Genomic DNA, 27028 nt, shown 5'->3' with positions numbered 1-27028 from the left:
AAGGAGATAGGAGAGTGGAGGGTGGGGCTTAAGGGGGGGAGAGACAGAGGAGATCTTTAATTGAAGAGGAGGGTCTTTACCGATTTACGGAATGCTAATAATGAGTTCTGTTGTCTAAGTTGGGGGGGAAGTTGGTTCCAGAGGTGTGGAATGAAGTGGCTGTAGGATCGTTTGTGGGCAGTTTCTGTGAGCAGGGATCTTCCGGGGGGGACGCATAGGCGTGTCTCTGACTTTGAGCGGAGGGTGCGAGTGGGGTTGTAGATGGGAAGTTTGGATTTTATGTAGGAGGGGGTGGTGGAGTAGATTCTCTTGTGGGCAATTGTTAGGGCTTTGAAAGTACAGCGTTGGCTAATTGGGAGCCAGTGTTCAGCATGGAGTGCCGGGGAGATGGAATCGCGGTAGTTGAGGTTGTGTAGGAGGCGGATGGCTAATCCCTCCTCTTCAGGATCACTGAGCTGTGGAACAGCTTTACTGCCCCTCTTCGGAGTTAGACCGCCCTCCAACGCTTCCGAAAACATTTGAAAACTTGGCTTTTCTCTAAAATGTAACTACTCCCTCCCTCTCCATTATACTAAGTCCCCTCTTTCTTTCTTTTTTTACTAAGCCCTTCTTCTTTCCATTGGAGTTCCTTTCTATATTAATTCCAGTAAACCGTGTCGAGCTCCACTTCTGTGGAGATGATGCGGTATACAAACTTAAGGTTTAGTTTAGTTTAGGAATCTTTTTATTTGGCAAATAATAAATCTTATTTACTGGAGGGATACTATTTGGGGAAATTTTTTGATTTTCAATCAAATACCTTTTTAATAAATCTAGAGGTAACATACCCAGGATCAGTAGAAAATTTAGAAAGCGAAGATTTAAATGTCTGTTAAAATTTTCAAACTGTTCCAATTTCCTATGTATTACGGTATTATCCTTGATTGTTGCTATCTTAAACTGCTGCATATGGTGTATATCAGTGATTCCCAACCCTGACCTGGAGGACCACCAGGACAATCAGGTTTTCAGGCTAGCCCTAATGAATATGCATGAGAGAGATTTGCATTTAATGGAATTGACAGGCATGCAAATCTGCTCCATGCATATTCATTAGGGCTAGCCTGAAAACCCGATTGGCCTAGTGGTCCTCCAGGACAGGGTTGGGACCCACTGGTGTATATCATCCTGCATTTGCTTGGCTTTGCCTGCAAAATCCATTTTCATTAAGTCAACAGTTTTAGTTAAAGAATCAAGTTTATCTATTATTTTAGTTACCTCTTCCATTGATTTTGTCATTTTGGTCTCCATACGTTGATGGAGCATCCAGATTGAGCAGTAGTGGCTCGTAGGCAGTAGGGGGTGATGTCTTTGGGACGGTAATGGAATGGACATCAGGACATGATAGTGCAGTATTTTCGTAGAATTTTTCTACAAAAGGGCCTGTTTTTCGTATGATTCTGGGTAACTCTAGTTAGATACAAGCATATGTGTCAGTTAAGGCCACACCCAATAGAAGCGTAGAAAAAACTGGTGAATAAAAATAAAAATCTGATTATGGATGTAGTCAAGGCCAGAAAAACACACTACAGATTAATATTAAGGGAAAGTATAATAATATTCTTTTTATGTACTTTGCTATTAGGCTAGATCATAAAGGAAATCAGGATATACATGGACTCCATTTTGGTTTTTTTGTCTTTCTGTGTCTTGTACTCCATTTTGTGATCAGCCTATGTCCCAAGTCTTTGTTCAGGTTCCCGCTTCTAGCAACGTGGTTCTAATTGAACCAGATGTGCCTTAGGCTGGCTAGGAAGAAGTATCCCAAACTGAGATATAACTTGCTTTGAGTATGAATGGAATTATGAATGTTGGGCCCAAGTATGAATGGATGGATGAAAGAATCTATATTTAAAATGAAATGGTTTATAAAAAAGAACACTAAAGGAAAAAATCCTGAATACAATATCTGGAAATAATTAGTCAGAGGCTGCAACATGAAGCTGTTAGGTTTCAAGGAGAGGGGGACAGCCCCTCCTTCTCCTTGACTGCCTTCTCCTTTCCTCCTAGGCTGACCAATTTTCAGCACTGTTTGTCGGTGTAACATGAAACTTAGCTGTTCAAAGCAGGCTTAGAACATTTCAGCATCTTGCCTGACACATAGACAAATTGTCTGAAATAAGTTTTAAGAATGATAAAAGGAATATTGAATATGTTATAAAATGTTAATGTATATTCAGAAATGAAAGTAAACAGAACAAATGTAATTTCTGAAACTTTTAAACGTAGAGGAATTTTCTTTGTCTAACTTTTAAGACCACCTCTGTTAATTTTGATTGGCCCACACAGCCAATGATATCACACTGAGCCAAAGGTATATAATGGGGTGTTTCGAAGTATTGAGCTGAGCTCGTTATCAGAAGGCCAGCATTTTGGCAACTATAACGACCTCCCACTAACGCAACTGTTAACGCAACTATGCTTTATTCTTTTGAGTTTCATAATGAAAAAATATAAACAATAACTAAATAAATAATTATATTTTGGTAAAACCTTGCGTTAGCGTCATTTTCTATGTTTTTTGTTATTTTTCACACCTTGAGTGAAAGCTAGCAGCTTAATTGGCAACTGCAGCTTTATGAGTGCGCAGGCGTCCAATGCCCATGCTCAAGATATCATTCAAGGACGCCTCTGTGGAAGAGGGTGTAGACCCCTCTCTCTTGCTTGCAGAGATCAGCTGTTCTCCCGCAGACATTGTGCCCTCACTGGGAGACCCCGTGTATCCACTTCTGGGATTGCTTGTCTCCTGCCCCAGCGCCCCGGTGGTTGCTGGACACGGAGGATTTAGGGTTGCCAAAGGAAATAGCGATGTTTCCATGCCCAAAAGGGCAGAAGACTCTCTCTCATCTCTGCCCAGTGCCGGGCTTTCCAAAACTCTGGAAAATTGCGCAGTTTCTGGCAGAGCTGAGAAGAAGCGATCCATTGTCTGCTGGACAGTGGTAGACACTAGGGCTGGCGAGGACATGGTCCTAATCATCCCTTTCCTCTTCGTATGCGGCATTAAACTGCACTAAAAAGATTTACAATAGTCGACTGAGGTGGCCAGAGGCAGTTAGTTCTCTACTGCGTCTCACTCGGCTCCTCACACTGCCGCCATCTTGCCACTCCCCTCAAGGGTCCAGAAGAACACGTTTCTCACGTTCTTAATTGTATTTTAACGTTTTGTTCTACTTTTTTATTTCCTACTCTATTTAAGGATAAATTAGGTTCTTACCTGATAATTTTCTTTCTTTTAGCCTCTCTAGACTGGTACAGTTCTATACTGATGGGTAATAGCTCACTATGACCAGCAGGTGGAGACTGAGACCAAACTTTGGTTATAGTATATTAACTGAAGCTCCCTCTTAGAAACCAGTCTGCCCTCTTAGAAACCAGTCTGCCAAATAGGCAGGCAGAACTAAGAAAACTGATATGAAATAGTAATAACACTCTGAACAGGAGAAAACAAACATATACCGTGTTTCCCTGAAAATAAGACCTAGCATGTATTTTCAGGGTAGGTCTTAATATAAGCCCTACCCCCAAAAATAAGCCATAGTCGCCGGTAGCAGCGCTTCCCTGTATGCCGGTCCTTCCGTCTCTCCCGCCGACAGAAATAATGTACCTTGTAACAAACGGCAGTGTCACAGCACTGTAGTCAGGTTGCTTTGCGGTCTTTTCCTGCCCGGATGTAACTCTGCTGCATCAATGATGATATCAGCAACACAGCATACACCCATAGGCAGGAGAAGGTACTGCAAAGCAGCTTGTCTACATTGCTGCAACGCTGCCGTTTGTTATAAGGTACAGTATTTTGTGGTCGGCAGGAGAGATGGAAGGGTCAGTGGGTGGGTGCGCGGCGGCAGCAGGGGACAAGGAGAAGGGATGGGAGAGAGGGATACAAGCTGCAAGGGTTCTGCTGCACAAGAGATGGGAGGGAGGGAATGATACAAGCTGCAAAGGTTCTGCTGCACAAGGGATGGGAGGGAGGGGAGGGATACAGCCTGCAAAGGTTCTACTGCATAGGGGGATGGGAATGAGGGATAGAAAGACACTGCACAAGGGGATGGGTGAGAGGGGAGGAAAGATGCTGCACATGTGGGGGAGAGAAAGGAAATAGGAAGAATTGGAGTGGAGGAGAGGAAGGGAAAGATGATCATTGTACAGTACATAAAAATAAGACCTAGTGCCTTTTTAGGGCCCAAAATTAATATAATCACTGTCTTATTTGCGGGGAAACACGGTAGTATCGCTGTTGGAAAATGCATACAAGAACCCTGCAATGTACCGTATTTTTTGCTCCATAAGAAATTTTTATTGTAAACTGCTTAGATTTACCTTTGGTTTTATATTTGTTGGAAGTAAGGATGGAAATTCGTGTGAAGGCCGCTGAACAATGAAGTTTGAATAAAGTTCAAAATTTATTGTCCTTTCTACTTTTCTTCTTCACTTGTTTTTGAAAAGAAAAAAAACAGAAAGAAGAAGCGAAATACTTTATAAAAAAGAATATAAACAGGAAGGCAACTCAATGGAGAAACAAGAGATACGTCGTCTTCACTATGCAGAAAATGAAAAACTTGACAACCTCGCAAGCTGGTGTTGGGCAGGAAGGCACTCGCGTATGCACGGTGCAGGTAGTCTTAACGCTTTACTACACTTTTCATTGTCCATACTGGGGCTCCATGGATGATGTCACTCACATGTGAGAACATGCTGCCTGCTTGTCCTAGAATAATAGTATTGTCAGCAAATCATGTATTAAGAGTAGCCACTGAAAGTTAAATGCCAGAATATAAAAATCTTAAGTTTTTCCAATCTAAGAATTTTAAAAAAATCTAAACACTTACGAGCCACAGAAAAATTATTTAAAGGTGTTTCCAGCTGGTCAACATCTTGTGGTCGTTCTTTGTACCCAATGAAAGTACCATCTGTCTTGAGCAGAAAATACCGTGGTCGCCATGTTTTTATATATTCTCCTGTAAGAGAGAACAAAAAGGCTAATTTAGAAATACAATTTCATCCACAGTGTTCTGGCCATTGTAGCAGTACCAAGATAAAACCTATACATACTCACGCTTGGGTTTTCCCCATCCTCAAATAACTGCACCCTGCCTTATTTTATTTTTTTTAAACCACCATAAGTAGACTCACTGGAGGCAACAGGAACTTGGGGGCCTGCCACCTAATGTCCTTATAACGGGAGGCCAAGGGCCACATCCCATCTGGTTTATTTCCACATTGAATGTGTATGAGATTATTTGCATATAGTGGAGGCAATAAATGCAAATAGATCATACATATTCACTGTGCAAATTCTGAAAATTTGAAAGGACTGAAGCACACGGAAGACTGAATTTAGGGATTCCTGCTCTAAGTCAATGCTCCTAACTATGAATTTTCCCCATGGTACAGTAAGTTTGTTTTGAGGACTGTTGACCAAATAAGTTATGTAAAAATTTGAGTTCCTCAGTAGGAAAGCACTCCAAAGGAAAACAGAAAACTGGAATGACTATAAAATTATGAGCTCTGGCTCTTTACCGATGTGAAATAAAGATGCTCTCCACAAAAAAACACAACACACACACCACTGATGATACAAAACAGTAACCATTAAGGAAATGCATACATGAGAAGATATGGGAATGTTAAGAATTGTTGAAATTAAGATTAGGTTCTCACCTTGATCTTTGGACTTCAGAAGCCTCAGCATTCTGTGACCCTGCTTGAATGGGAAATTCAAACAGCTGTTAATACATACTTGTCTGAGGCAGACTGTGAACTATCACGGTCCTCTTCAAAAACAGAAAGCAGACAGTAACATATCAAAGCAGGGCTTCTGGACCTCTGCTCCTATTTATAGGAAAGAAGATTATAGCGGCAAGAACCTAATCTTTCTTTCCAATGCAATGGAAGCAGAAATCCAAAACTAATGGATCGTACCTAAGCAGTCTGGGGGCAGAACAGATGAACCTGCTGCCAACACTGAGGACCCAAAAGCTGTGGCCAAGTGAGCCACTACATCAACCCTATAAAACTTTGTAAAAGTATGGAAAATGGCCCATGTCATCACCCTAAAAATCTCCTCAAATGGAACCACCTTGGTCTCTGCCCAGGAAGCTACTCCTCTAGTGGAGCATGTTTTCAATGAGATCAGAGATAATTTTCCATTCCTGATGTACGCTGAAGATATCATCATGCATATTTGAAATAGAAGCCTTGGAAGTCGGCCTTCCATGTAGACTTGGATTTGTTAAGACGAACAAATGATCGGACAGTCGAAACTCACTGGTTACTTTCAGGTATTTGAGAAGAACTCTGACATCTAGCAACTGCAAAATCTTAACTTCTTTTCTGGAACCCGGACTAAACACAGGCAATCGGACCTCTTGATTAATGTGGAAGGCCGAAACTACTTTCGGCAAAAAGGAAGGAACAATCTGTATCAAGACTCTAGCCTCTGAGACCCGGCTCTCTACAGGACAAAGCCTGCAGTTCTGAAAACCTTCTTGCTGAGCTGATAGCCACCAAACAGACCATCTTTACTGTAAGGTCCATAAGCGATGTTCTCTATAAAGAGCTCATATGGTGCCCGACAGAGAGCCTTCAGAACCAAGTTAAGGCTCCACGTTGGAAAAGGCTGTCTCATTGGCAGATGCACCCGCAACTCTTCCTTGAAAAATCTGGAGACATCTGGATGAGAGGCTATGAAGACCTTATTCACCCATGCTTGAAAGTGCGAAAGATCTGTGATCTGTACCTTGAGAGACCCAACAGCTAGGCCCTTCTCGAGGCCATCCTGGAGAAATGCCAGAAATGCAGAAATTGACCCCATACAGGGTTTCATTTTCCTGTTGTAACACCAGCCTCAGAAACTCTTTAAAGCCTTAATATAGGCAGAAATTGTTGTCAGTTTCTTGGACCGAAGGATTGCAATACCTACCTCCAAATAGCTTTTATGCTCTAGCAATGAGCGCTCAAAATCAGACCCTGAGAGAGTAGCTTCAGAAAAGCTGGGAGCACGAGGCTCCTGTCTTTCTTCAGGAGCCTCTGGATCTACATGCCAAGGTCGTCTCGGCCAGTCCAGAGCAACAAGAATCACAAACCCGAGTGGGGTGATATTCTTTGAACGACCCTAACTATAATGGGCCAAGAGGAACATGTACAGCAGTCTCCTGAACTGAATCCATACAGGCTGACATCCGTCATCAGGATCACCCAAGAGTCTATGCAGCATGGCATTTCCTTGCTCAGAGACTCCAGATGGAGCTACTAACGTAGGCTGTGGCGCACTTCTGGCGACAAGGTCAGCGGCCTGTGAAGAGAATCCATTTGAGGCAACCAGCATGACAACAGCCATGTCCTGAAGTGGACGCATGTGGGTTTTTACCCAAGGCACTACCTCTTTGGTCACTGCCATCAACCCTAGCACCTGTAGATAATGCCAGGCCATGAGGGTCTGCATCGATAACATTTCTGTAGTCTGGTGCCTCATGGAGTTGCTGTCCAAGTTCACTCTAGCCTTTCTAAACCATTCCAAAGTATTGTAGTTCCTGTCAAAGCCCTCCCCAGCCCTTCCCAATCATACAAGTCATATGGTATATACATTGATCATGCAAGCCTGCTCAGTTCCAGCCCTAATTCTTCAATTTATACCCTTCACTTTCTGATTAGAGAGCTCCTCTGTGTTTGCCCCATGCTTTTTTGAATTCTGTCACCATTTTGCTCTCCACCACCTCCCTCAGGAGGGCATTCCAGGCATCCACCACCCTCTCCATGAAAAATAATTTCCTAACATTACTCTAAGTCTACCGCCCCATAACCTCAATTTATGCACCCTAGTTTTACCATATTCCTTTCTCTGGAAAAAATTTGGTTCTGAATTAATACCTTTTAAGTATTTAAATATCTATCATATCTCCCACCCGCCCCTTCTCTTTTGTCTTAAACCTAATACCATTTTCGATGCCTTTCTCTGTACCATTTCAAGTCTTATATCCTTCGCCATATACGGTCTCTAGAATTGAACATAGTATTCCAAGTGTGGCTTCATCAACGACCTGTACAGGGACATCAATACCTCCTTTCTTCTGCTGGTTATACCTCTCTATACAGCCTAGCATCCTGGCTACAGCCACCACCTTGTCTCACTGTTTCTTCACTTTCAGATACCCATAGGTTCCTCTCTCCCCCCCCATCCATGCATATCAGCCTCTCTTCTCCCAGTATATACAGCTCCCTCAGATTTCTACTGCCCAAATGTATCACTCTGCATTTCTTTGCACTGAATTTTAGTTGCCACACATTAGACCATTCTTCTAACTTTGCAGATCCTTTTTCATGTTATCTACTTCCTCCAGTGTCCACTCTGTTACAAATCTTAGTATCATCTGCAAAGAGACAACCCTTATCTTCTAAACCAGGGGTGCCCACATTTTTGGGGCTTGCAAGCTACTTTTAAAATGACTAAGTCAAAATGATCTACCAACAGTACAATTATTTTAAAAAACACAAAGCACACTGTACACAAAGAAAATGTTAATTATCATTTATATTCCGGGGTTTTTCCAAAAGGTCAGGCAGATGACTTGATGTTATCGACCTTTTGGGCACCTCTGTTCTAAACCTTCACCAATGTCACTCAAACATTGAACAGAATCAGCCACAGCACTGATCCTTGAGGCACTCCACTACTCACCTTTCTATCCTCTTGAGTGAATTCCATTTACTAACACACTCTGACATCTGTCCATCAACCAATTTCTAATCTAGCTCACCATTTTAGATCCTAACTTCAATTCTTCAAGTTGCTCAAACACTTTCTTCTGTGGGATCTGAGAGAGAGGAAGAGATAATGGTTACTGCAGATGGGCAGACTGGATGGGCCATTTGGCTTTTATCTGCAATCATGTTTCTATGCTCAAGGTGGCCTTAGAGGAGGAGTCCCCAGACAACTGCCTGATCCACAGCATCCTCCGGGCGGACACCAAATAAGCGCCCAGCTTGGCAAAATCTTTCACTATCTTATAAGGCATCAACCATATAATCCACCATGAAGATGAGACAATCCAAATCACGCAGCACCACAGTGTCAGGGTCATGGTGCAGTTTGGAGTGGCACGCCTGAGTAACGAAGGACGAGGCTGTCACCACCTTGACACCGGCTGCAGCTGAGGCGTTTAAGGATAAAATCCACACGTCTATCCTGAACATCTTTCAGATCCACCCCTCCATCAGTAGCAATGTATGCTTGGTGATCTGAGCCACAGCTGAATCCATCTTCATAGAAGCAAAGCACTTTGTAAAATAGACCGCCATGGAATAAAGCCTCGCAATGGCAAGAAAGCATTTCAAGGGATCCTCCAGGTAATCCTAAATCTCCGACAGGATACGGAACACATTGGGTTTATCAGGAAAGGAGGCAGTTAATGGCCTCTGATAAATCGGCTCTGATAACTCATAAGAGAACATTTCACCTGGACCGGCTGCAGCTTTAATTCCTGCAAAGATTTCATAATGAGGTCCTCCAGACGAGAAGTTTTGAAGAACCTTTATACTGTGGGATCATCAGCCAGGCAGACTAGATGGGCCAATGGGCAGACTAGATAGGCCATTTGGTTTTTATCTGCCATCATGTTTCTATGTCCTGGGACCCACATACGGATCCTGATCGCGGAGTTCCGCCAGATTTGCCACATCAACGGACAACGCCGAACCTCCCTGCGAGAACAGAGGGCTTGAGAGAGTGCCCAACACAAACACGGGCATCGCTTTCTTCTGCTCTGAGGTCCCTACCAGGGAACAAAGTGAAAAATTTGGGACCAGCGGAGGCATAATCCCCACAGACAGCCCAGATGTCAGTGGGGTGACCACAGGCATGGACTTCTTAACTAAGTATGCCTGTTAGGGCATATTCACAAATTCCGTGAAAAAAGATCTCCTGCAGTGAGAGCCACTGTGCGCCTCAGACTTAAGAGTGCTTGGAAGACTTGTGAGGCTTTTCTCCAGTACTGTGCTTGCATTTCGCCAATACACCACCAGTGCTCTCCAGAGAGCCCCCAGATGCGATTTTCGTGGAAATTGGGGCAGAAGGCTCAAGTAGGGTCTCCCCAGAGGTAGAAGGCACCGCATCCGTGCAAACTTCACCCCCATTGCAGACCGCAGCACATATGGAACACGGCTGCACATCTATTTATTTATTTATTTAGATTTCTATCCTGTTCTCCTGGGAGCTCAGAACGGGTTACAATTGACATTCACAGTAAAGTTACAGGAAAAAAAATTATAGGCATTCACAGAAGAGGCAAGTGAGGGGACATAGACAGAGAAGGAGAGGGGGGGTAAGAGAAAGGAGGGCAGAGATGGGGAGCGGTAGGGGAGCAAGGCGTCAGAGGAAGGGGAACAGGAGAGGGAGAAGAGAAGAGAAGGAGGAGGGAAGAGAAAGGAAGGGGAGCTAGGAGGAAGTAGTCCATTAACACTGTTCAAATGAAAAGATGGGTCCTTCAGTGTTTTCCAAAAGGTCTTCAGTGAGTCTTGTGATCTTATCTGGGCAGAAAATTGGTTCCAAAGATGGGGGATGAAGTGGCTGTATGAGCGTTTATGAGCTGTTTCCATTTGGAGGGATCTTACTGGAGGGATGTATAGTTGTTTCTATGCTTGAGTGGGTGGACGCAAACGAGGCATGAATCCGTCCCGCTGGGGAGGCCATCTGTGAAGTTTGGAGCAAAAACAAAACTAACTATAAAAAAATATAGTTTTATTCAAACCAGGAAAAATCCAAGATGGCCACCACAGGTGCTGATTTTGCACAAAAATAGCCCAGGAAAGGAACAGGAATCCCTAAAAAAATGGCGATTTGGGGATTTTAAAGGTGGGGAGGGTTATGGCATGCAGGGAACCCTTTTAAAGACCCCCAATGAAATTCTTGGAGAAACCGAGAATCTCATTAGAATCTCTGAGAGAGCGGCAACCAGAAGGTCTTGAGCATGCGCAGATGCTGAGCATCAGCAGATATCACTAGCAGGCTCTTTCGGCATCGGCATGTCCTGTGGGTTGGTGCTGCGTGTTGGTGCCCGATCGTAGTAAGGGTTTGAGCGGAGCCAGTTCTCGGGGGTGGGGACTCGCATATAGAGTCAACGCTCGGCTTGCGAGGCAAGATTTATGAGAGTATTTTGCTCGTCTTGCAAAACACTTGCAAACCGCATCACTCGCAAACCAAGGTTTGACTGTATTTTACTTGTGTAAGTTAGCTGTTTAAACTGTCCCACACCATGTGGCCAAATCACAGTGAAACAAAAATTTAAAAATATTTAGGCTGGGGGTAGGAGTATGTATAGACTGCATATTCAAATCTTGTGTGCTTAGAGCAAAAATTCTATCTGCATATACTGTGCACAGAAAAATTACTTAAGAGTATGTGGTGTAGTGGTTTAAGCTACAGCCTCAGCACCCTGAGGTTCTGGGTTTAAACCCCACACTGCTCCCTGTGACCCTGGGCAAATCACTTAATCCTCCACTGCCCCAGATACATTAGATAGATTGTGAGACCACTAGCACAGATAGGGAAAGTGCTTGAAGTACCTGTATGTAAACCACTTCGAGTGTGGTTGTGAAATTACAAAAAGGCAGTATACAAGTCCTAATCCCTTTCCCCCCTAAATGTAGCAGGTGTTCTGTGATCAGCAGGATAGGACAGAAGTTTTCATAAATCGGTGGCATGATCCAACACAGCGTGCATGGGAAAGTATCTAGCTTTACAGTTATGAAGTTTTGACCAACTATGCATGCATAGCACTTCCCACGCTGTGCTATTTTACAGGGCTGTCTCCATGCCACATGTAGCTTAATATGAAACGTAACTCCAAGAGGCGGTGGCAGGGTTATATGAGAACTTCTAGCAGGTGTTCTCTGTGAAAAGCAGAATATATTTATGTTGTCTTTAACAAAAAAAGGAAAATTGGGGGGAGGGGGGACAGGACAAACTGCTATCAGGCAGATAAAATTAAATGTATTTAAATAATGAAAATGTAAATGTATTTAATAATGAAAATAACCTATAAATTATAAAAATGGGCCCGAGAGAAGATGGTTTGGTCAGTCTGTCCTATGAAATCTAACAGCCACACTGAGCATTCTCTACCAAATAGGTCCATAGTTACATCTCTAAGTCCATGTCACAGCCCTGAGAATGACATGCATAAACACCAACTGGCACTGCCAAGCTGCTCAGGAGATGCAGTCCATTAGCCAGCTTACATTTGGCATTTGCAATCACAGGTTTACAGGGTCCAAAAGAATGAATTTTAAGGGCTTTGGTCCTCCCTAAGTAGAGAACTCTTTTGCAATACCAAAATGTTTGTCAACAGCATGTGGCTTAGAAGATGCATGTCTGGTTAAGGTGAACATAAGAATTGCCGCTGCTGGGTCAGACCAGAGGTCCATCATGGCCAGAAGTCTGCTCACGCAATGGCCCTTAGGCCCTCATCTCAGGTCCAATACCACATGTGAGTCCAAATATGTGGTCTACGTGATTTCCTGTCCTTGTAAATTTATATATGTAGGATGTACTACCCACAGTATCAGGACTAGGCTTATCGAATATCGGAGCTGCCTAGACAGGTAAAATCACTGCCCCAATGGTGACTCATAATATCACTTACCAACATGACTTTTCCCAGTTAAGATGGTGTGTCTTGGAACAAGTTTCTCCAACTTTTAATGGTGATAAACATACTTCTTCTAAGACGTGAAAACTTTTGGATTTTTTATCTTAAGTCTTACTTTCCTAAGGGACTCAATGAAAATGTGGATAAATGTTTTAACATCTAACGTCTTAGGTCTGTTATTGTTGCTGAGCTGGTGGCTTTTTTACATACATACTTTTTTTCACATTCTTTTACATTTCTTCCCTTCATATATATTTTTCAGTTTTCATTTTTTCCTAAAATTTTTTCTTTTCTTTTTTGTGTTTATTTTGGGTTCGTTGTGACGTTCCCTTTCTAGACTTTGGAATATTCCAACGTCAAACGTCTTTCTAACGTCATTACGGTAGTCCGTATGCTGTTCTCGCTGATTCTCCAGGGCGTTCTTAAACTCCTCAGATGCCATTACAAATATCTCCAACTCTTCCTCAGCGATGGTTGTAATTTTTCACGCTCCAGAATTTAGAGTCGATAGCTTTGAACAGTACTTTGTCGAATGCAATTTAAGTACTTCCTGCTCCTGACGAAGATGATGATAAAGAGCTCTGTCGAGTTGCAGTACTTTTTCCTTAAACAAGATGAGCTAAGTACTCCACGAGTGGTAGCACTTTGAATCAGATAGTGCATTGCGATTTTTGATTAGGTCTTACGAATGAAGTGACTGTATGAATTGTCTGTATATAGATGAACTGTTATGAAGGATTATGGATGATTTTGAGTATTTATAGAAACATAGAAGATGACGGCAGAAAAGGGCTACAGCCAATCAAGTCTGCCCACTCTGCTTACCCACCCCCTGTCTAAGCCCTACTGTGTTTATAACTAAGGTCATTACTGCTAGGATCATGAAACCGACGGCTAATTCATGCACCGTTACCACCAATTGAGGGCAGGTCACCTTAACTACAATTCTTAATCCATGTACAGCACAGTTACTTACCGTAACAGGTGTTATCCAGGGACAGCAGGCAGATATTCTTGACTGATGGGTGACGGCACCGACGGAGCCCCGGTACGGACAATTTTAGAGTGATTATACTCTAAGAACTTAGAAAGTTCCAGTAGGCCGCACCGCGCACGCGCGAGTGCCTTCCCGCCCGACAGAGGCGCGCGGTCCCCAGTTAGGATAAGCCAGCTAAGAAGCCAACCCGGGGAGGTGGGAGGGACGCAAGAATATCTGCCTGCTGTCCCTGGATAACACCTGTTACAGTAAGTAACTGTGCTTTATCCCAGGACAAGCAGGCAGCATATTCTTGACTGATGGGTGACCTCCAAGCTAACAAAAAGAGGGATGGTGGGAAGGTTGGCCATTAGGAAAACAAATTTTGCAAAACAGATTGGCCGCTGGAGAAAGCGTCCAGACAATAATGAGATGTAAAAGTATGAACTGAGGACCAAGTAGCAGCCTTGCAGATTTCCTCAATAGGAGTGGAACGGAGGAAAGCTACCGATGCTGCCATGGCTCGGACCCTATGGGCCGTGACAGAACCTTCCAGTGTCAGTCCGGTCTGAGCATAACAGAATGAAATGCACGCTGCCAGCCAATTAGACAACGTACGTTTAGAAACAGGACGTCCCAATTTATTCAGATCAAAAGACAGAAATAGTTGGGGAGATGATCTGTGGGGCTTAGTGCGGTCTAAATAGTAAGCTAGAGCCCTCTTACAGTCCAAAGTATGCAGGGCCTGTTCCCCTGAATGTAAGTGGGGTTTCGGAAAAAAGACAGGCAAAACAATGGATTGGTTGAGATGGAATTCAGAAACAACCTTAGGAAGAAACTTTGGGTGCGTACGCAGAACCACCTTGTCGTGATGGAATACTGTAAAAGTTGGGTCCGCAACTAGTGCATGAAGCTCACTGACCCTCCTGGCAGAGGTAAGGGCAATAAGGAAAAGAACCTTCCAAGTGAGAAACTTGAAAGAAGCGGTAGCCAAGGGTTCAAATGGAGGTTTCATTAAGACGGAAAGAACCACATTGAGATCCCAGATAACAGGAGGGGCTTTAAGAGGTGGTTTAACATTAAAAAGACCCCGCATGAACCTGGACACCAAGGGATGAGCTTAGAGGAGTTTTCCATGGACTGGCTCATGAAAAGCCGCAATAGCACTGAGATGGACTCTGATTGAAGTGGACTTGAGACCAGAGTCTGACAAAGAAAGAAGATAATCCAACAAGGTCTCCACTGCAAGGGAAGTAGGATTATAATGATGAAGAAGACACCAGGAAGAAAACCGTGTCCACTTCTGATGGTAACATTGCAGAGTGGCCGGTTTCCTGGAGGCATCCAGAATTGAACAAACAGGCTGAGACAAAAGCGTATCATGAGAAGTCAGCCCGAGAGATACCAAGCTGTCAGGTGCAGAGACTGGAGGTTGGGATGTAGAAGGGTCTCCTGATGCTGTGTAAGCAGAGAAGGAAACAGTGGAAGAAGAAAAGGTTCCCTGGAACTGAGTTGAAGTAGAAGGGAGAACCAATGTTGCCTGGGCCATCTCGGAGCAATCAGAATCATGGTGGCTCGTTCCCTCTTGAGCTTGAACAAGGTTCTCAACATGAGAGGCAGAGGAGGGAAAGCGTACAGGAACAGATTGGACCAGTCGAGGAGAAATGCATCCGCTGCCAGACGGTGAGGAGAGTAGAGTCTGGAGCAGAAAAGGGGCAGCTGGTGATTGTAAGGAGCTGCAAAGAGGTCTATCTGAGAAGTGCCCCATTGAGCGAAGATGGACTGTAGAGTGAAAGGATCGAGTGTCCACTCGTGAGGCTGGAGAATTCTGCTGAGTTTGTCCGCTAAGGAATTCCTTTCTCCCTGAATGTAGATAGCTTTCAGGAATAGATGGTGATTTATGGCCCAAGTCCAGATCTTCTGGGCTTCCTGGCATAAGAGGCGAGAGCCCGTCCCACCCTGCTTGTTGATGCAGTACATCGCAACTTGATTGTCTGTGCACAACAGGAGAACTTGAGGAAAGAGAAGATGTTGGAAGGCCTTGAGGGCATAAAACATCGCTCTGAGTTCCAGGAAATTGATGTGATGCTTCTTTTCCTGGGCTGTCCAAAGGCCTTGAGTTTGGAACTCGTTCAAATGAGCTCCCCAGGCATAAGGGGAGGCGTCGGTGGTGATGACCAGTTGATGAGGAGGTAGATGGAGCAGAAGACCTCTGGAGAGATTTGAGGATATCAACCACCATTGTAGAGACTGACGAAGAGATGATGTGACAGATATGAGACATGAGCAAGGATCCATCACTTGGGACCACTGGGTAGCTAGGGTCCATTGAGGAGTGCGCAGGTGAAGACGTGCGAAGGGTGTGACATGAACTGTGGAGGCCATGTGACCCAAAAGTATCATCATTTTCTTGGTAGAGATGGAAAGTTGTAGAAGCACCTGCTGACACAGAGATTGAAGTGTGTGAAGACGGTTGGATGGCAGGAACGCTCTCATGAGGACTGTGTCCAAGACAGCTCCAATGAATTGAAGTCTCTGAGTGGGGATGAGATGAGATTTGGGTAGATTGATCTCGAACCCCAGAAGTTGAAGAAACATAATGGTTTGGTTGGTGGCCAGGAGAACAGTCTGAGATGAATTGGCCTTGATTAACCAGTCGTCCAGGTAAGGAAAGACCTGAAGGTGGTGAGATCGTAGAAAGGCAGCCACCACAATCAGACATTTGGTGAACACTCTTGGAGAGGAGGCAAGACCGAAGGGCAGCACCTTGTATTGGTAATGACAACGATTGATCATAAAGCGTAGGTACTGTCTGGAGGCCAGATTGACCGGTATATGAGTGTATGCTTCTTTGAGATCGAGGGAACATAGCCAGTCGCCTTGATTGAGAAGAGGATAAAGAGTGGCCAGAGAAAGCATCTTGAACTTTTCTTTGACCAAACATTTGTTGAGATCGCGGAGATCTAGAATGGGTCTGAGATCTCCTGTTTTTTTGGGGACTAAAAAATAACGGGAGTAGAACCCCTGCCCCTTCTGATCTAGAGGAACCTCCTCTATGGCGTTCAGAAGGAGGAGGGATTGAACTTCTTGGAGAAGAAGGAAAGGCTGAGGAGTGTGCAAAGCAGACTCTTTTGGTTGACTTGGAGGAGGTAGAGTCTGAAAGTTGAGAGAGTAGCCGTGGCGGATGATGTTTAGGACCCACTGATCTGACGTGATGAATTCCCAACGGCTTATGAAATAAGTAAGGCGTCCTCCTATAGGCTGTAGAAGATGGGTAGAAGGAACAAGACTGGCTATGTTCTGGAGAACCAAGTCAAAAGGGTTGAGTAGACTTTTGCGAAGGTGGAAGTTTTACCTGCTGCTGTTGTTGAGGTTGTCTAGCAGCTGGTCGTTGTTGTCTCTGACGTCTAGGCTGTTGTGCAGCTTGAGGCAGAGGACGAGCCACAAATCTACGTTGGTAGGTCGATTGTGGACGAAAAGGCCTGGTCGGTGGAGGCTTCTTAGTTTTAAGAAGCGTGTCCCATCTAGTCTCATGAGCCGATAGTTTTTGAGTAGTGGAGTCCATGGAATCTCCAAACAGCTCATCCCCCAAGCAAGGTGCATTGGCTAGTCGATCCTGGTGATTGACGTCGAGTTCTGAAACCCAAAGCCAGGCCAGCCGTCGCATGGCTACTGACATAGCTAAGGCTCTGGAGGTCAGTTCGAAGGTATCATAAATTGATCTGACCATGAATTTACGAAGCTGTAAAAGAGAAGAACAAGTTTGGTGAAAAGCAGACTTTTTCCGATCAGGAAGATATTTCTCAAAAGCAGTGAGATTTTGAATAAGCTGCTTAAGATAGAAAGAGAAATGAAATGCGTAATTTCCTGATCGATTAGCCAAAATTGCATTTTGGTATAGCCTTTTTCCAAACTTGTCCATGGATTTTCCCTCTCTGCCAGGAGGGACTGAAGCATATACACTAGCCCCTTTGGACTTTTTTAGGGTGGACTCAACCAAAAGGGACTCATGAGGCAGTTGGGGTTTGTCAAACCCAGGAATAGGAATGACTTTATACAAGGAATCCAATTTTCGGGGAGCTCCAGGGATAGTTAAAGGAGATTCCAGATTCTTATAAAAAGTCTCTCTCAAGATGTCATGGAGAGGTAACTTAAGATATTCCTTTGGAGGCTGGTCAAAATTCAGAGCATCTAGAAAAGCTTTGGATTTCTTTGACTCAGCCTCCAAAGGAATGGAGAGAGAATCACACATTTCCTTCAAAAAGGAAGAAAAAGAAGACACATCTGGTCTAGAGGAGGGTCCCAAAGCAGACGGGTCCTCATCACCAGAAGAGCATTCCCCCTCAGAAAGAAGAGGATCCTCTGAGTCACCCCACAAGTCAGGATCTCGAACTTGAAAACTCCGGTCTCGAGATTCCGGTGTGGAAGGCTCTAAATGATGGGATTTGCGAAGAGATTTCCCTGACCTGCCTGACTCGGTACCGGGGGATATCACTGTATGCACCGGAGCCGAAGTCTGTACAGCTTGATGGTGAGCTCTCGGCTCCGGTGCAAGAATCGGCATGGAGACCGAGGAAACAGATTGTACCGGTACCGACAAAGTGGAAGTCGATAAAATAGGACGGTCCACTGTCGATACCGGTGGCTCAGACCGAACTGGTACCGGAAGATTCGGTGCCAGGAGCGAAGGCAGGAGGTGCTGTAACTGTTCTTTAAGTTGTGTCTGCAAAACAGCAGCTATACGCTCTTCGAGGGAAGGCACCGGTACCGCCTTTTTCTTTTGTGGTACCTGCGGTGCCGCTCTACGCCCCAAGGATGAGGAACCCGATGTGGAGGGGCTCACCTCTATTGGGGCGGAGCGCTTCCGTGGGCGCCTCGAGGTCGGCAGGATTGGGCTCGCTGCCATCGAGACCGGAGGACGCTCCAACAGGGAAGGCTTCTTAGCCGGCTTACCTGAAGGAGTCGACACCGACGCGGTATCGCGTGGTGTCGATGATGTGGGTGCCGACTGCGCCGGTGCCGATGTCGGTGCCGGTGTTGTAGAATCAGACATTTCGGCACCAAACAGTAATTTCTGTTGAATTTCTCTATTTTTAAGAGTTCTCTTTTTCAAAGTCGCACAGCGGGTGCAGGTAGACGCTCGATGGTCGGGACCAAGACACTGTAGATACCAATTATGTGGGTCAGTTAGTGAAATTGGTCGTGCACACCGCTGGCACTTCTTAAACCTGGGTTGAGGGGGCATGAATGTAAAGACGGCTTCAGCCAAATCGAAGGCCGAGGCCTCGATGGTGGCAAAAGGCCCCGCCGGGGCAAATTTGAAAAAAGAAGGAAAAAAACAAATGTTTTTTTTTTTTTAATAAAGAAAATAAAGAAAAAAGGAAGGAAATAATATTTCCTTCACAAGTTTACGCGAGCGGGAAGTTTCAAAAAGATTTTCTCACAACGGCCGTTGAGAGAAACGCGTCTTCTTAGCTCCGCGGAAACTAAGAAACTGGGGACCGCGCGCCTCTGTCGGGCGGGAAGGCACTCGCGCGTGCGCGGTGCGGCCTACTGGAACTTTCTAAGTTCTTAGAGTGCAATCACTCTAAAATTGTCCGTACCGGGGCTCCGTCGGTGCCGTCACCCATCAGTCAAGAATATGCTGCCTGCTTGTCCTGGGATAATATGTGATTATAAAGAATCATGGCAAACAGGAAATCCCATCCCGTTTTAAAAGCTTTGCTTCAGGCCTCACCGTCAATCACAGTAGCACAAATGTGGCAAAAGCAATAGAAACTTAGTCCATGCTCCAATCTTGTGAATGACAAGTCATTCACTTCGCCCATTTGAGATGCCCAGTAATGCGGATGCTGTAAAGGAGACTTTTTGAATATGTATTCTCAATTTCTGCACAGCTTAGAAATTCCTCTCAACTATTATAACTTATATGTATGTCTTATAAGATTTTTCCATTTTTGTTTTTGACTTCTTAATGTCCTCGTATGAATTTTTGTGAGGAATCTTATGTTCTTACAGTTTGTTAGTGTGACATTATCAATTTATTTATTAAGATTTATATGTTTGGGTGGCACTATCAATTCATTTATTAAGATACCAAAAAAATTATTCATTAAGATACTAAGAAATTTTGAGGGGTTCTTTTCTTTTACCTTAGAGTGCATTTCTTATCAACTTTCTGAGTTTGGATTATCTATAGCACTCAGCACTTTATTATACTTTGCACTTTATTATATTTATAAGGCAGTTTCTTGGGAGCTCATATAGCCTTAGTTAAATTTCCCAGGAGGGACTGTTTGACCCTGATTTTCAGCACATTAGCGTGGTTTGCACATTCAGGACTAGATGATGTATGGAAAAATTATGTTCTTACCTGCTAATTTTCTTTCCCTTAGACGCAGCAGATGAATCCAGAGACCAATGGGATAGCACACATCTACCAGCAGGCGGAGATAGAGAAACTGATTAACAGGTGGTCCTATTGGCTGGCACTCCTCCTGTATCTCCAGTATAGCTCCTTGCCCAAGCATCCGTAACCATCAATAGGCATAGCATGTTAAAACCTTCTTTCCCATAACAAATCTCAAAAGGCAATAATACAGAATACAACCCTCAATAATAACAAACTTCGAAAGTTGCAAAAGAAAAAACCGAAAGACAATATCCAGAAAGGGTATCTGGATTCATCTGCTGCGTCTAAGGGAAAGAAAATTAACAGGTAAGAACATAATTTTTCCTTCCCTAGCAACTGCAGCAGATGAATCCAGAGACCAATGGGATGTAGCAAAGCAATCCTCAATCTGGGTGGGAAGCAAACGCCGCCTCCGCAACAACCGAAGCACGAAACGCATCTACCGCATGCGCCCTCACATCCAACCAGTAATGCAGAGAGAAAGCACTCTCGGAAGACCAAGTAGCCGCGAGACAAAACTCCTCCAAGGAAAAAACCTCTGGACCAAGTCCAAGAAGTAGCTAGCGCTCCTGTGGAATGGTCATGAAGTTCTTTCGCCAACCGCTTCCCTGCCATCAAGCAAGCGTAAAGAACGTCCTCCTGGATCCATCGAGCGATGGAGGCTTTGTACGCCGCCATATGTTTGAGGCGTCTCTTGAAGAATACAAAAAGGTGATCTAAACAACGAAGTCAATAGAAACCTTGCTCGCGGAGAACGCTACGCACTTTCAAAAAATGCAGTGAATAAAAGCACGGCTCCCCATTTCTCCTCCCAGGAAGAAGGAAGGAAAAGTGAGCGTGTCATAAAAGAAAGGATGACACCTCCTTAGAAAGAATTGTGGTACCGTCCGAACTGATACCCCAGATTTTGGAAATCAGAAATAGGAATCCCCGCTGAACAAGGCCTGCAACTTGGAAAACTGCAGAGCCGAAGCCATGGCCACAAGAAACCCCGTGTTCAAAGGCACAAGGAGGAAATGAAGCCTTCGGCAAACTGCGAAGAAGTACCTGAAGATTGTACTCCGGACAGGGCTTTCTAAGAGGTGTACGAATATACCGTACTCCGTGTAGGAACTGATTTACATGAAGCTGAGAAGGAAGCGAAGAGCAATATACCTAAACCTTGTAACAAGCTAAGAATGGCACTTGAAGCTGAAGGGAATTGAACGCTAAGCCCCCGGCAATACACCTGTGCCAAAAAGGAACTCTGGAAGGGTGCAAATGTTGAGAAGTATCCAAGAAAGGAAAAACCTCCAAAGGAAGCAAAAGCCACAGGTGAAGACGTCTGTAGCGCCTGGATAAGAGAAGAAACAACCTGCTTCGAATAACCCTTACACATCAGTCATGACTTCTCAAAAGCTAGGTCGTAATACCAAAGTAGTACGAATATCCATGTTGATCGGACCCGAGGTGAGCAAATCCGGAGATACTAGATGGCAAATTCAAGCCATCATCAGCCAGGGGAAAACACTGAAAAAGAGAAACCAGAGGCGAGAAAAAAGCCACGCTGCTACCCCCTCTAATTCTCACTCCCTCTGCCCGCCGAAGAAGCTAGGAAGCATTGAATTGTGAGACGAGGCCATGAGGTCTAGGTCCAGGAGATCTCATGTCCATAAAAAGAGCTGGAACGCCTGAGCCAAAATTCCCAATATCCAGGATGTAGAAGATTTCACTATTACTAACATTTACACTTTCTAGAGCGTACACAGCGCTGTACACTGTAACATACAATAAATGGGCCATGCTCAGATTTCACGGAGAGAAAGTCTATCCAAACTCTTTTCCTGACCCATAAAATGATCTGCCAACAGAAGAGGAAGATGAGGGTCCACCCATTGAAGTAGAACAACAACTTTACCTGCAACTGAGTAATTCACCTACTGCCCAAGCTGTAGAGAAATACCCCCATCATAATATCGACTGAAACGACCCTCAGCGGCATTCCGGAAGAATGGTCTGAAGCTCCAGAAAGGTATCCTGACCATGCTCAAGAGAAGAAGAATGAACAAGTACTGAGTAAGGGCCTAAGACCAGACTCCTGGAGCCGAGGATGGAAGGCATCGAGCCCCCCAACCCGACAGCCCGGGATGTTTGGTGGCCATGAGCTAGTCCAGCAAAGACCGAGGTATGCCTTTGAAAAGAGAAATCTCGCTGAGCCACCAAATCATACAGAGCGAGGCATGAGGAGCCTACCAAATAATTGGAGCCCTGAGATACCGGGAACCACCGGAACAAAAGCGACTGCTGTAGCGTTATAATGGGAAATCAAGCAAAGTTCCCAGTGGAGTCAGCAACATGGATCCTATAACCTGTACAGAATCCCATACTCTTGGTCATGGCGACCGAAGAAGAATGCAAACCTGAGACTGTGACCCATCGCCCTAGTCTCTGGGAAGAAACACATTTCTCTCCTATATGAATAAAAACATCTCCCCGATATACCTATAAACAGTACAGGAGAAAAGAGCGCTGTGCAAATTCGAAGATTCATGTCCAAAGAACTGAGGAAAAGAAACCACCCTTCTCGTGTCAGTCAAATGGCCCAACTGGAAGACGTCCGAATCAAGCAGTCAGTCAAGAAGAAATTAGGTGAATCACCTGGTAGCGCCAAAACGGTACCACTGCCTACATTTTCTAAAATGGTCTTGAAGTCTTGGGCAGGTGAAATGGCATGTGCCAAAACCGAAAGCACTGCTCAAAGAGAAGCAAGCAAACCTAGTGCCAATTCGGAGTCCATAGTGAAAATGTAAATATTCTCCCAGTTTTTCTGCAGAAATGTGTAACCCTGAGAAACTAATTCAGCAGAATGGGATCCAGCCTGCCCAATGCCCCTGTCTTGGGCACCATGCAGTAAGTGGAACAGCGTCCCTTAGTTCCTGAAAAACTACAAGAACTGCCCTGAGGAATTGCCTTTCCAGAACTGCCTTTCCAGTAACACTGAAAAGGGAAACACAAAACAGAGACTCCAAGAACGAACTGGAAACCTGAGGAGGATGTAAAGTTGCAAGCATCTTGAAAAATGTTCACAGCCCCCTGACCTGACATTATAGCGTCTTCTCCCTCATGAGAAAGCCTGAAGAGTCATTGGAAGAAGTCAAGATCCCCTCAGAATGAAGTGCAGAAGGTCAGGGAATGGCAGGATGAGAACTGTAGGATCTGCAAGAAGATTCTCCTAGGAAAAATCAAGTTTCACAATGTAAAGAGGAATATACTGGAACCATGAAAACAGTACTTCCATGCAACATGAGCGAAATACGTATGTCCTTTAAAGTGAATACGTACTAGACTCAATCAAGAAGCTGCATCTACTGCCCCGTGGAAAACAATGAGAGCTTCAGGGATGAGGCTAACAGCCACATAGCGCGTGATCCTCCGCGGGTTTGATAGAATAGGTAACTGGCTCCTGGTTAAAAGGAGCTGTACAGTCCTTCCTGTCTGGTCGGGGGGCTGTCTAGCATGTGCCAGGAGAAAATGGCGACAGGAGAAACCAGCGTGATAAACATGCAAATCTGAAGTCCAGGCCCCCTCAGAAATAGAAAAAGAGAGTCCTGGCCGCAGGAAGATGCGAAGTGTCATTATGCCCATAGAGACAGCCCGAACTTGGAAACTGCTTGTACTACCTTTAGGCACAACTAGACACATGCAGCTCAGCACAGAGGCCCAAATAAGGACAGTTACCAACAGACAAAGGCTCAATCTGCAGGGACCCCAAGAGAGACAATGAGATACCTGTGTAAAATACATGGCACTATCTTACTGCTGATCTCACCGTGCCGTGAGTTGCCTTATGTCGCCCAGTCCGGAGACAAACCGAGACTGGGTGACCTAGCACAGGTCAGAGTCTCTCTGGTAAACCCCTTGAGTGTTAACCCCAGAGTCCAATTAAACAAGCAGCTTCCTTCAAGGGAGTACAGCAGGAACACAGACATAGACATATAAACCTGCCCAAGCTTGTCCCAAAGCTGGTGAAACACATACAACTTGTCTGAACCGGAAAGGAGAGAAGCCCCGGCATACACTGAGCAAAGTCAGCTGGAAACAAACTACCGGAACGCTGCAGCTCTCCCGCCATTGCCGGAGACCCAAGCGCACGCCTGATTCTCGCTGACACGTGGCCGCTGCATCAACGCTCCTAGAAACATAGTCGGATTCAAGCCCCGCAAAATTTACCCTGCCGCGGCTTGCATAAAAAGAAAATCAGACTCCGGGAATAACCAGAACGACGGCCCATAGCGCCGGAAAAAACATGCCCCATCTCATGCGCGCTGTTATAAACCGGCACCTGCACAATCAGCTGCACATGGCCGTGACAAACACCGATGAAAGAGTACCTCAGAATAAACAGGACTACTACTGCTGAACTGAAACCCAACAATGAGAACAAGTGCGAGCATGAAATCGCACCGCTACTGCCGCGCTGTAACCAACACGGAAACCAAGCGCGTGCATGCAAAGGGCGGGAAGTCCCGGCTCCCTCCACGGATTTCTAGTCATAAAACTTAGCCTCAATAAAATATCCATGCCTTAAACGTATGTTGACCAAACCCACATTACTAAGACTCCCAAACAGAACTTGAAGTTCAAGCAACAATAAAAAGCACAGACATACTCACAAGCTTGTTGTTAGGGCCAGTTGAAGCCAGTTAAAGCTGGTTGATCAGCAGTAACAGAGCAGAATGCAGCAACTGTGGTCTCTTTTTTTTTTTTTTTTAACAGAGAAGGGAAAGAAGAAAAAAATTGAGACCCAGTCAGACCCTCTAGCAATGGAGGAAGGGTGAGGCAGGGACCTGGGGGGGGCCCAGGTGTAACCCCTAAAGCCAGCACCATTCAGCCAGACACCCCTGTCTCACTGAAGAGAAAATCTCAACAGGAGAAATAGCATTGCCAGCTCACTGAAGAGAAACCTCAACAGGAGCAACAGAATGGCAGTCTCACTGAAGAGAAACCTCAACAGGAGAAACAGAATGGCAGTCTCACTGAAGAGAAACCTCAACAGGATAAAATAATTTTCCAGTCACAGCCAGAATTCAGGAGCTAGTTGAATAGTGACCTTTTCCTGCTGGGAGATAGAGAATACTGGAGATACAGGAGGAATGCCAGCCAATAGGACCACCTGTTAATCAGTTTCTCTATCTCCACCTGCTGGTAGATGTGTGCTATCCCATTGGTCTCTGGAGTCATCTGCTGCTGTTGCTAGGGAAGAGGCAGTGTTTATTTAGACTTTTGTCTGGTGCTGGTCACCCATGAGTTGCTGCCTGAGCTCAAAAATCCCTCGTTTACACCCAGAGAGCTCATACTGATGTCCGTTTATATTTCTAATAGGTTCACATTTCTATTTTTTCAGGGTCAAACAGTCTCCCTGAGAATTTGTCCAATCTAGCCAATTATAGATAGTTTTGCATTTTGGACATATTGGCAACTGTTGTGTCCATAGGGTTATATTTTTTTGTCCTTATGTCAAAGACCAGTGCCTGGAGTCTAGCCTTACCTGCTTACGCTCCAGTTCAGCAGGAACTTGTCTAACCTTGTCTTGAATTCCCGGAGGGTGCTTTCCCCTATAATAGCCTCCAGAAGAGCGTTCCAGACTTCCACCACTCTCTGGGTGAAGAAGAACTTCCTTATGTTTGTACGGAATCTATCCCCTTTTAACTTCAGAGTGCGCCCTCTCGTTCTCTCTACCTTGGAGAGGGTGGCCAACCTGTCTTTATTTACTAAGTCTATTCCCTTCATTATCTTGAATGTTTCAATCATGTCCTCTCTCAGTCTCCTCTTTTCAAGGGAGAAGAGGCTCAGTTTCTCTAATCTCTCACTGTATGGCAACTCTTCCTGCTCCTTAACCATTTTAGTCGCCCTTCTCTGGACCCTTTCGAGTAGTACAATGCCCTTCTTCATGTATGGCGACCAGTGCTGGACGCAATATTCCAGGTGTGGGCATGCCATACCCTGGTAAAGCGGCATGATAACCTTCTCTGATCTGTTTGTGATCCCCTTCTTAATCATTCCTAGCATTCTGTTTGCCCTTTTCGCTGCCACCGCACATTGCACAGATGGCTTCATTGACTTGTCTACCAGTACTCCCAAGTCTCTTTCCTGGGGGGTCTCTCCGAGTACTGCACCGGACATCCTGTATTCGTGTATAAGACTTTTGTTACCAACATGCATCACCTTGCAATTATCCATGTTAAACCTCATTTGCCATGTCGCAGCCCATTCCTCAAGCACTCCCCTAACACTATTCCTGCCATGTGTGACTGAAGTATTCTGTAAGCTTGATTTTTCTATATAGCATTCTGTAGTAATTTGACTTGTTCAGTTTTTTCAACAGTGGAGGGGGATACATGTGGAGGAGAGATGGGGGTTTTGTTGATCCTTGCTCTGTATTTGTTTATAAAATGAGTTCAATATAGAAATCATAACTATTTGAGGCTTGTGTGCATGGGATCTATTTACAGGGACAGGGCTGGGACAGAGCTCGCATGGACGGGGGGTCAAATTTTTCCCCACATCATTCTCTACTCCCAAGGCAAGAAGAGGAAGTGACTTGTTGCAATTCTGTGGTTCACATAAACAGTTGTGTCTAAGTAGGCATAAGAGGAGGAAGTGACCTATTGTGCAGCAGGTCTTTTCTTTCTTGCAATGGGAGCAGAGTGGAATAGGGGAAGAATGAGAAGAAACTAGAAAAAAAAAAAAAAAGAAGAAGAATGCACAATGGGGGATTGGGGCAGAAGAAAGAGGCGAGTACAGCAAGAAAGACTTGCCATAGGGAGGGGAGGAGAAAAACAGTGATAGCTGGAAAAGTGAGGAGAAATAATGAGAGGTTGGGGTATTGAATGCAGAAGTCTATGGGCAGATAGAATTATGGGTCAAATTGGGATTTAGAGGGAGACAGAACTGCAGTTAGAGTGAGGGAACTGAGGAGGC

The 27028-nt window shown here is 44.8% G+C and overlaps 1 protein-coding gene across 3 annotated transcripts in view; it reads right to left on the bottom strand.

The window, feature by feature from the left end:
- Positions 1–27028, bottom strand: part of AKT1 (AKT serine/threonine kinase 1) — a 368034-nt gene that overhangs the window by 218248 nt on the left and 122758 nt on the right. For all 3 annotated transcript variants that reach the window (XM_033951246.1, XM_033951247.1, XM_033951245.1), the window contains exon 3: positions 4866–4994. In XM_033951246.1, the coding sequence (XP_033807137.1) occupies positions 4866–4994 (129 nt within the window). The remainder of the gene's footprint in view (positions 1–4865; positions 4995–27028) is intronic.

This window comes from Geotrypetes seraphini, chromosome 7 (genome assembly GCF_902459505.1).
Source record: "Geotrypetes seraphini chromosome 7, aGeoSer1.1, whole genome shotgun sequence".
NCBI classification, from domain to species: Eukaryota; Metazoa; Chordata; class Amphibia; order Gymnophiona; family Dermophiidae; genus Geotrypetes; species Geotrypetes seraphini.
Note: the sequence above shows the minus strand (reverse complement) of the source record. Positions and strands in the feature narration are given on the sequence as shown.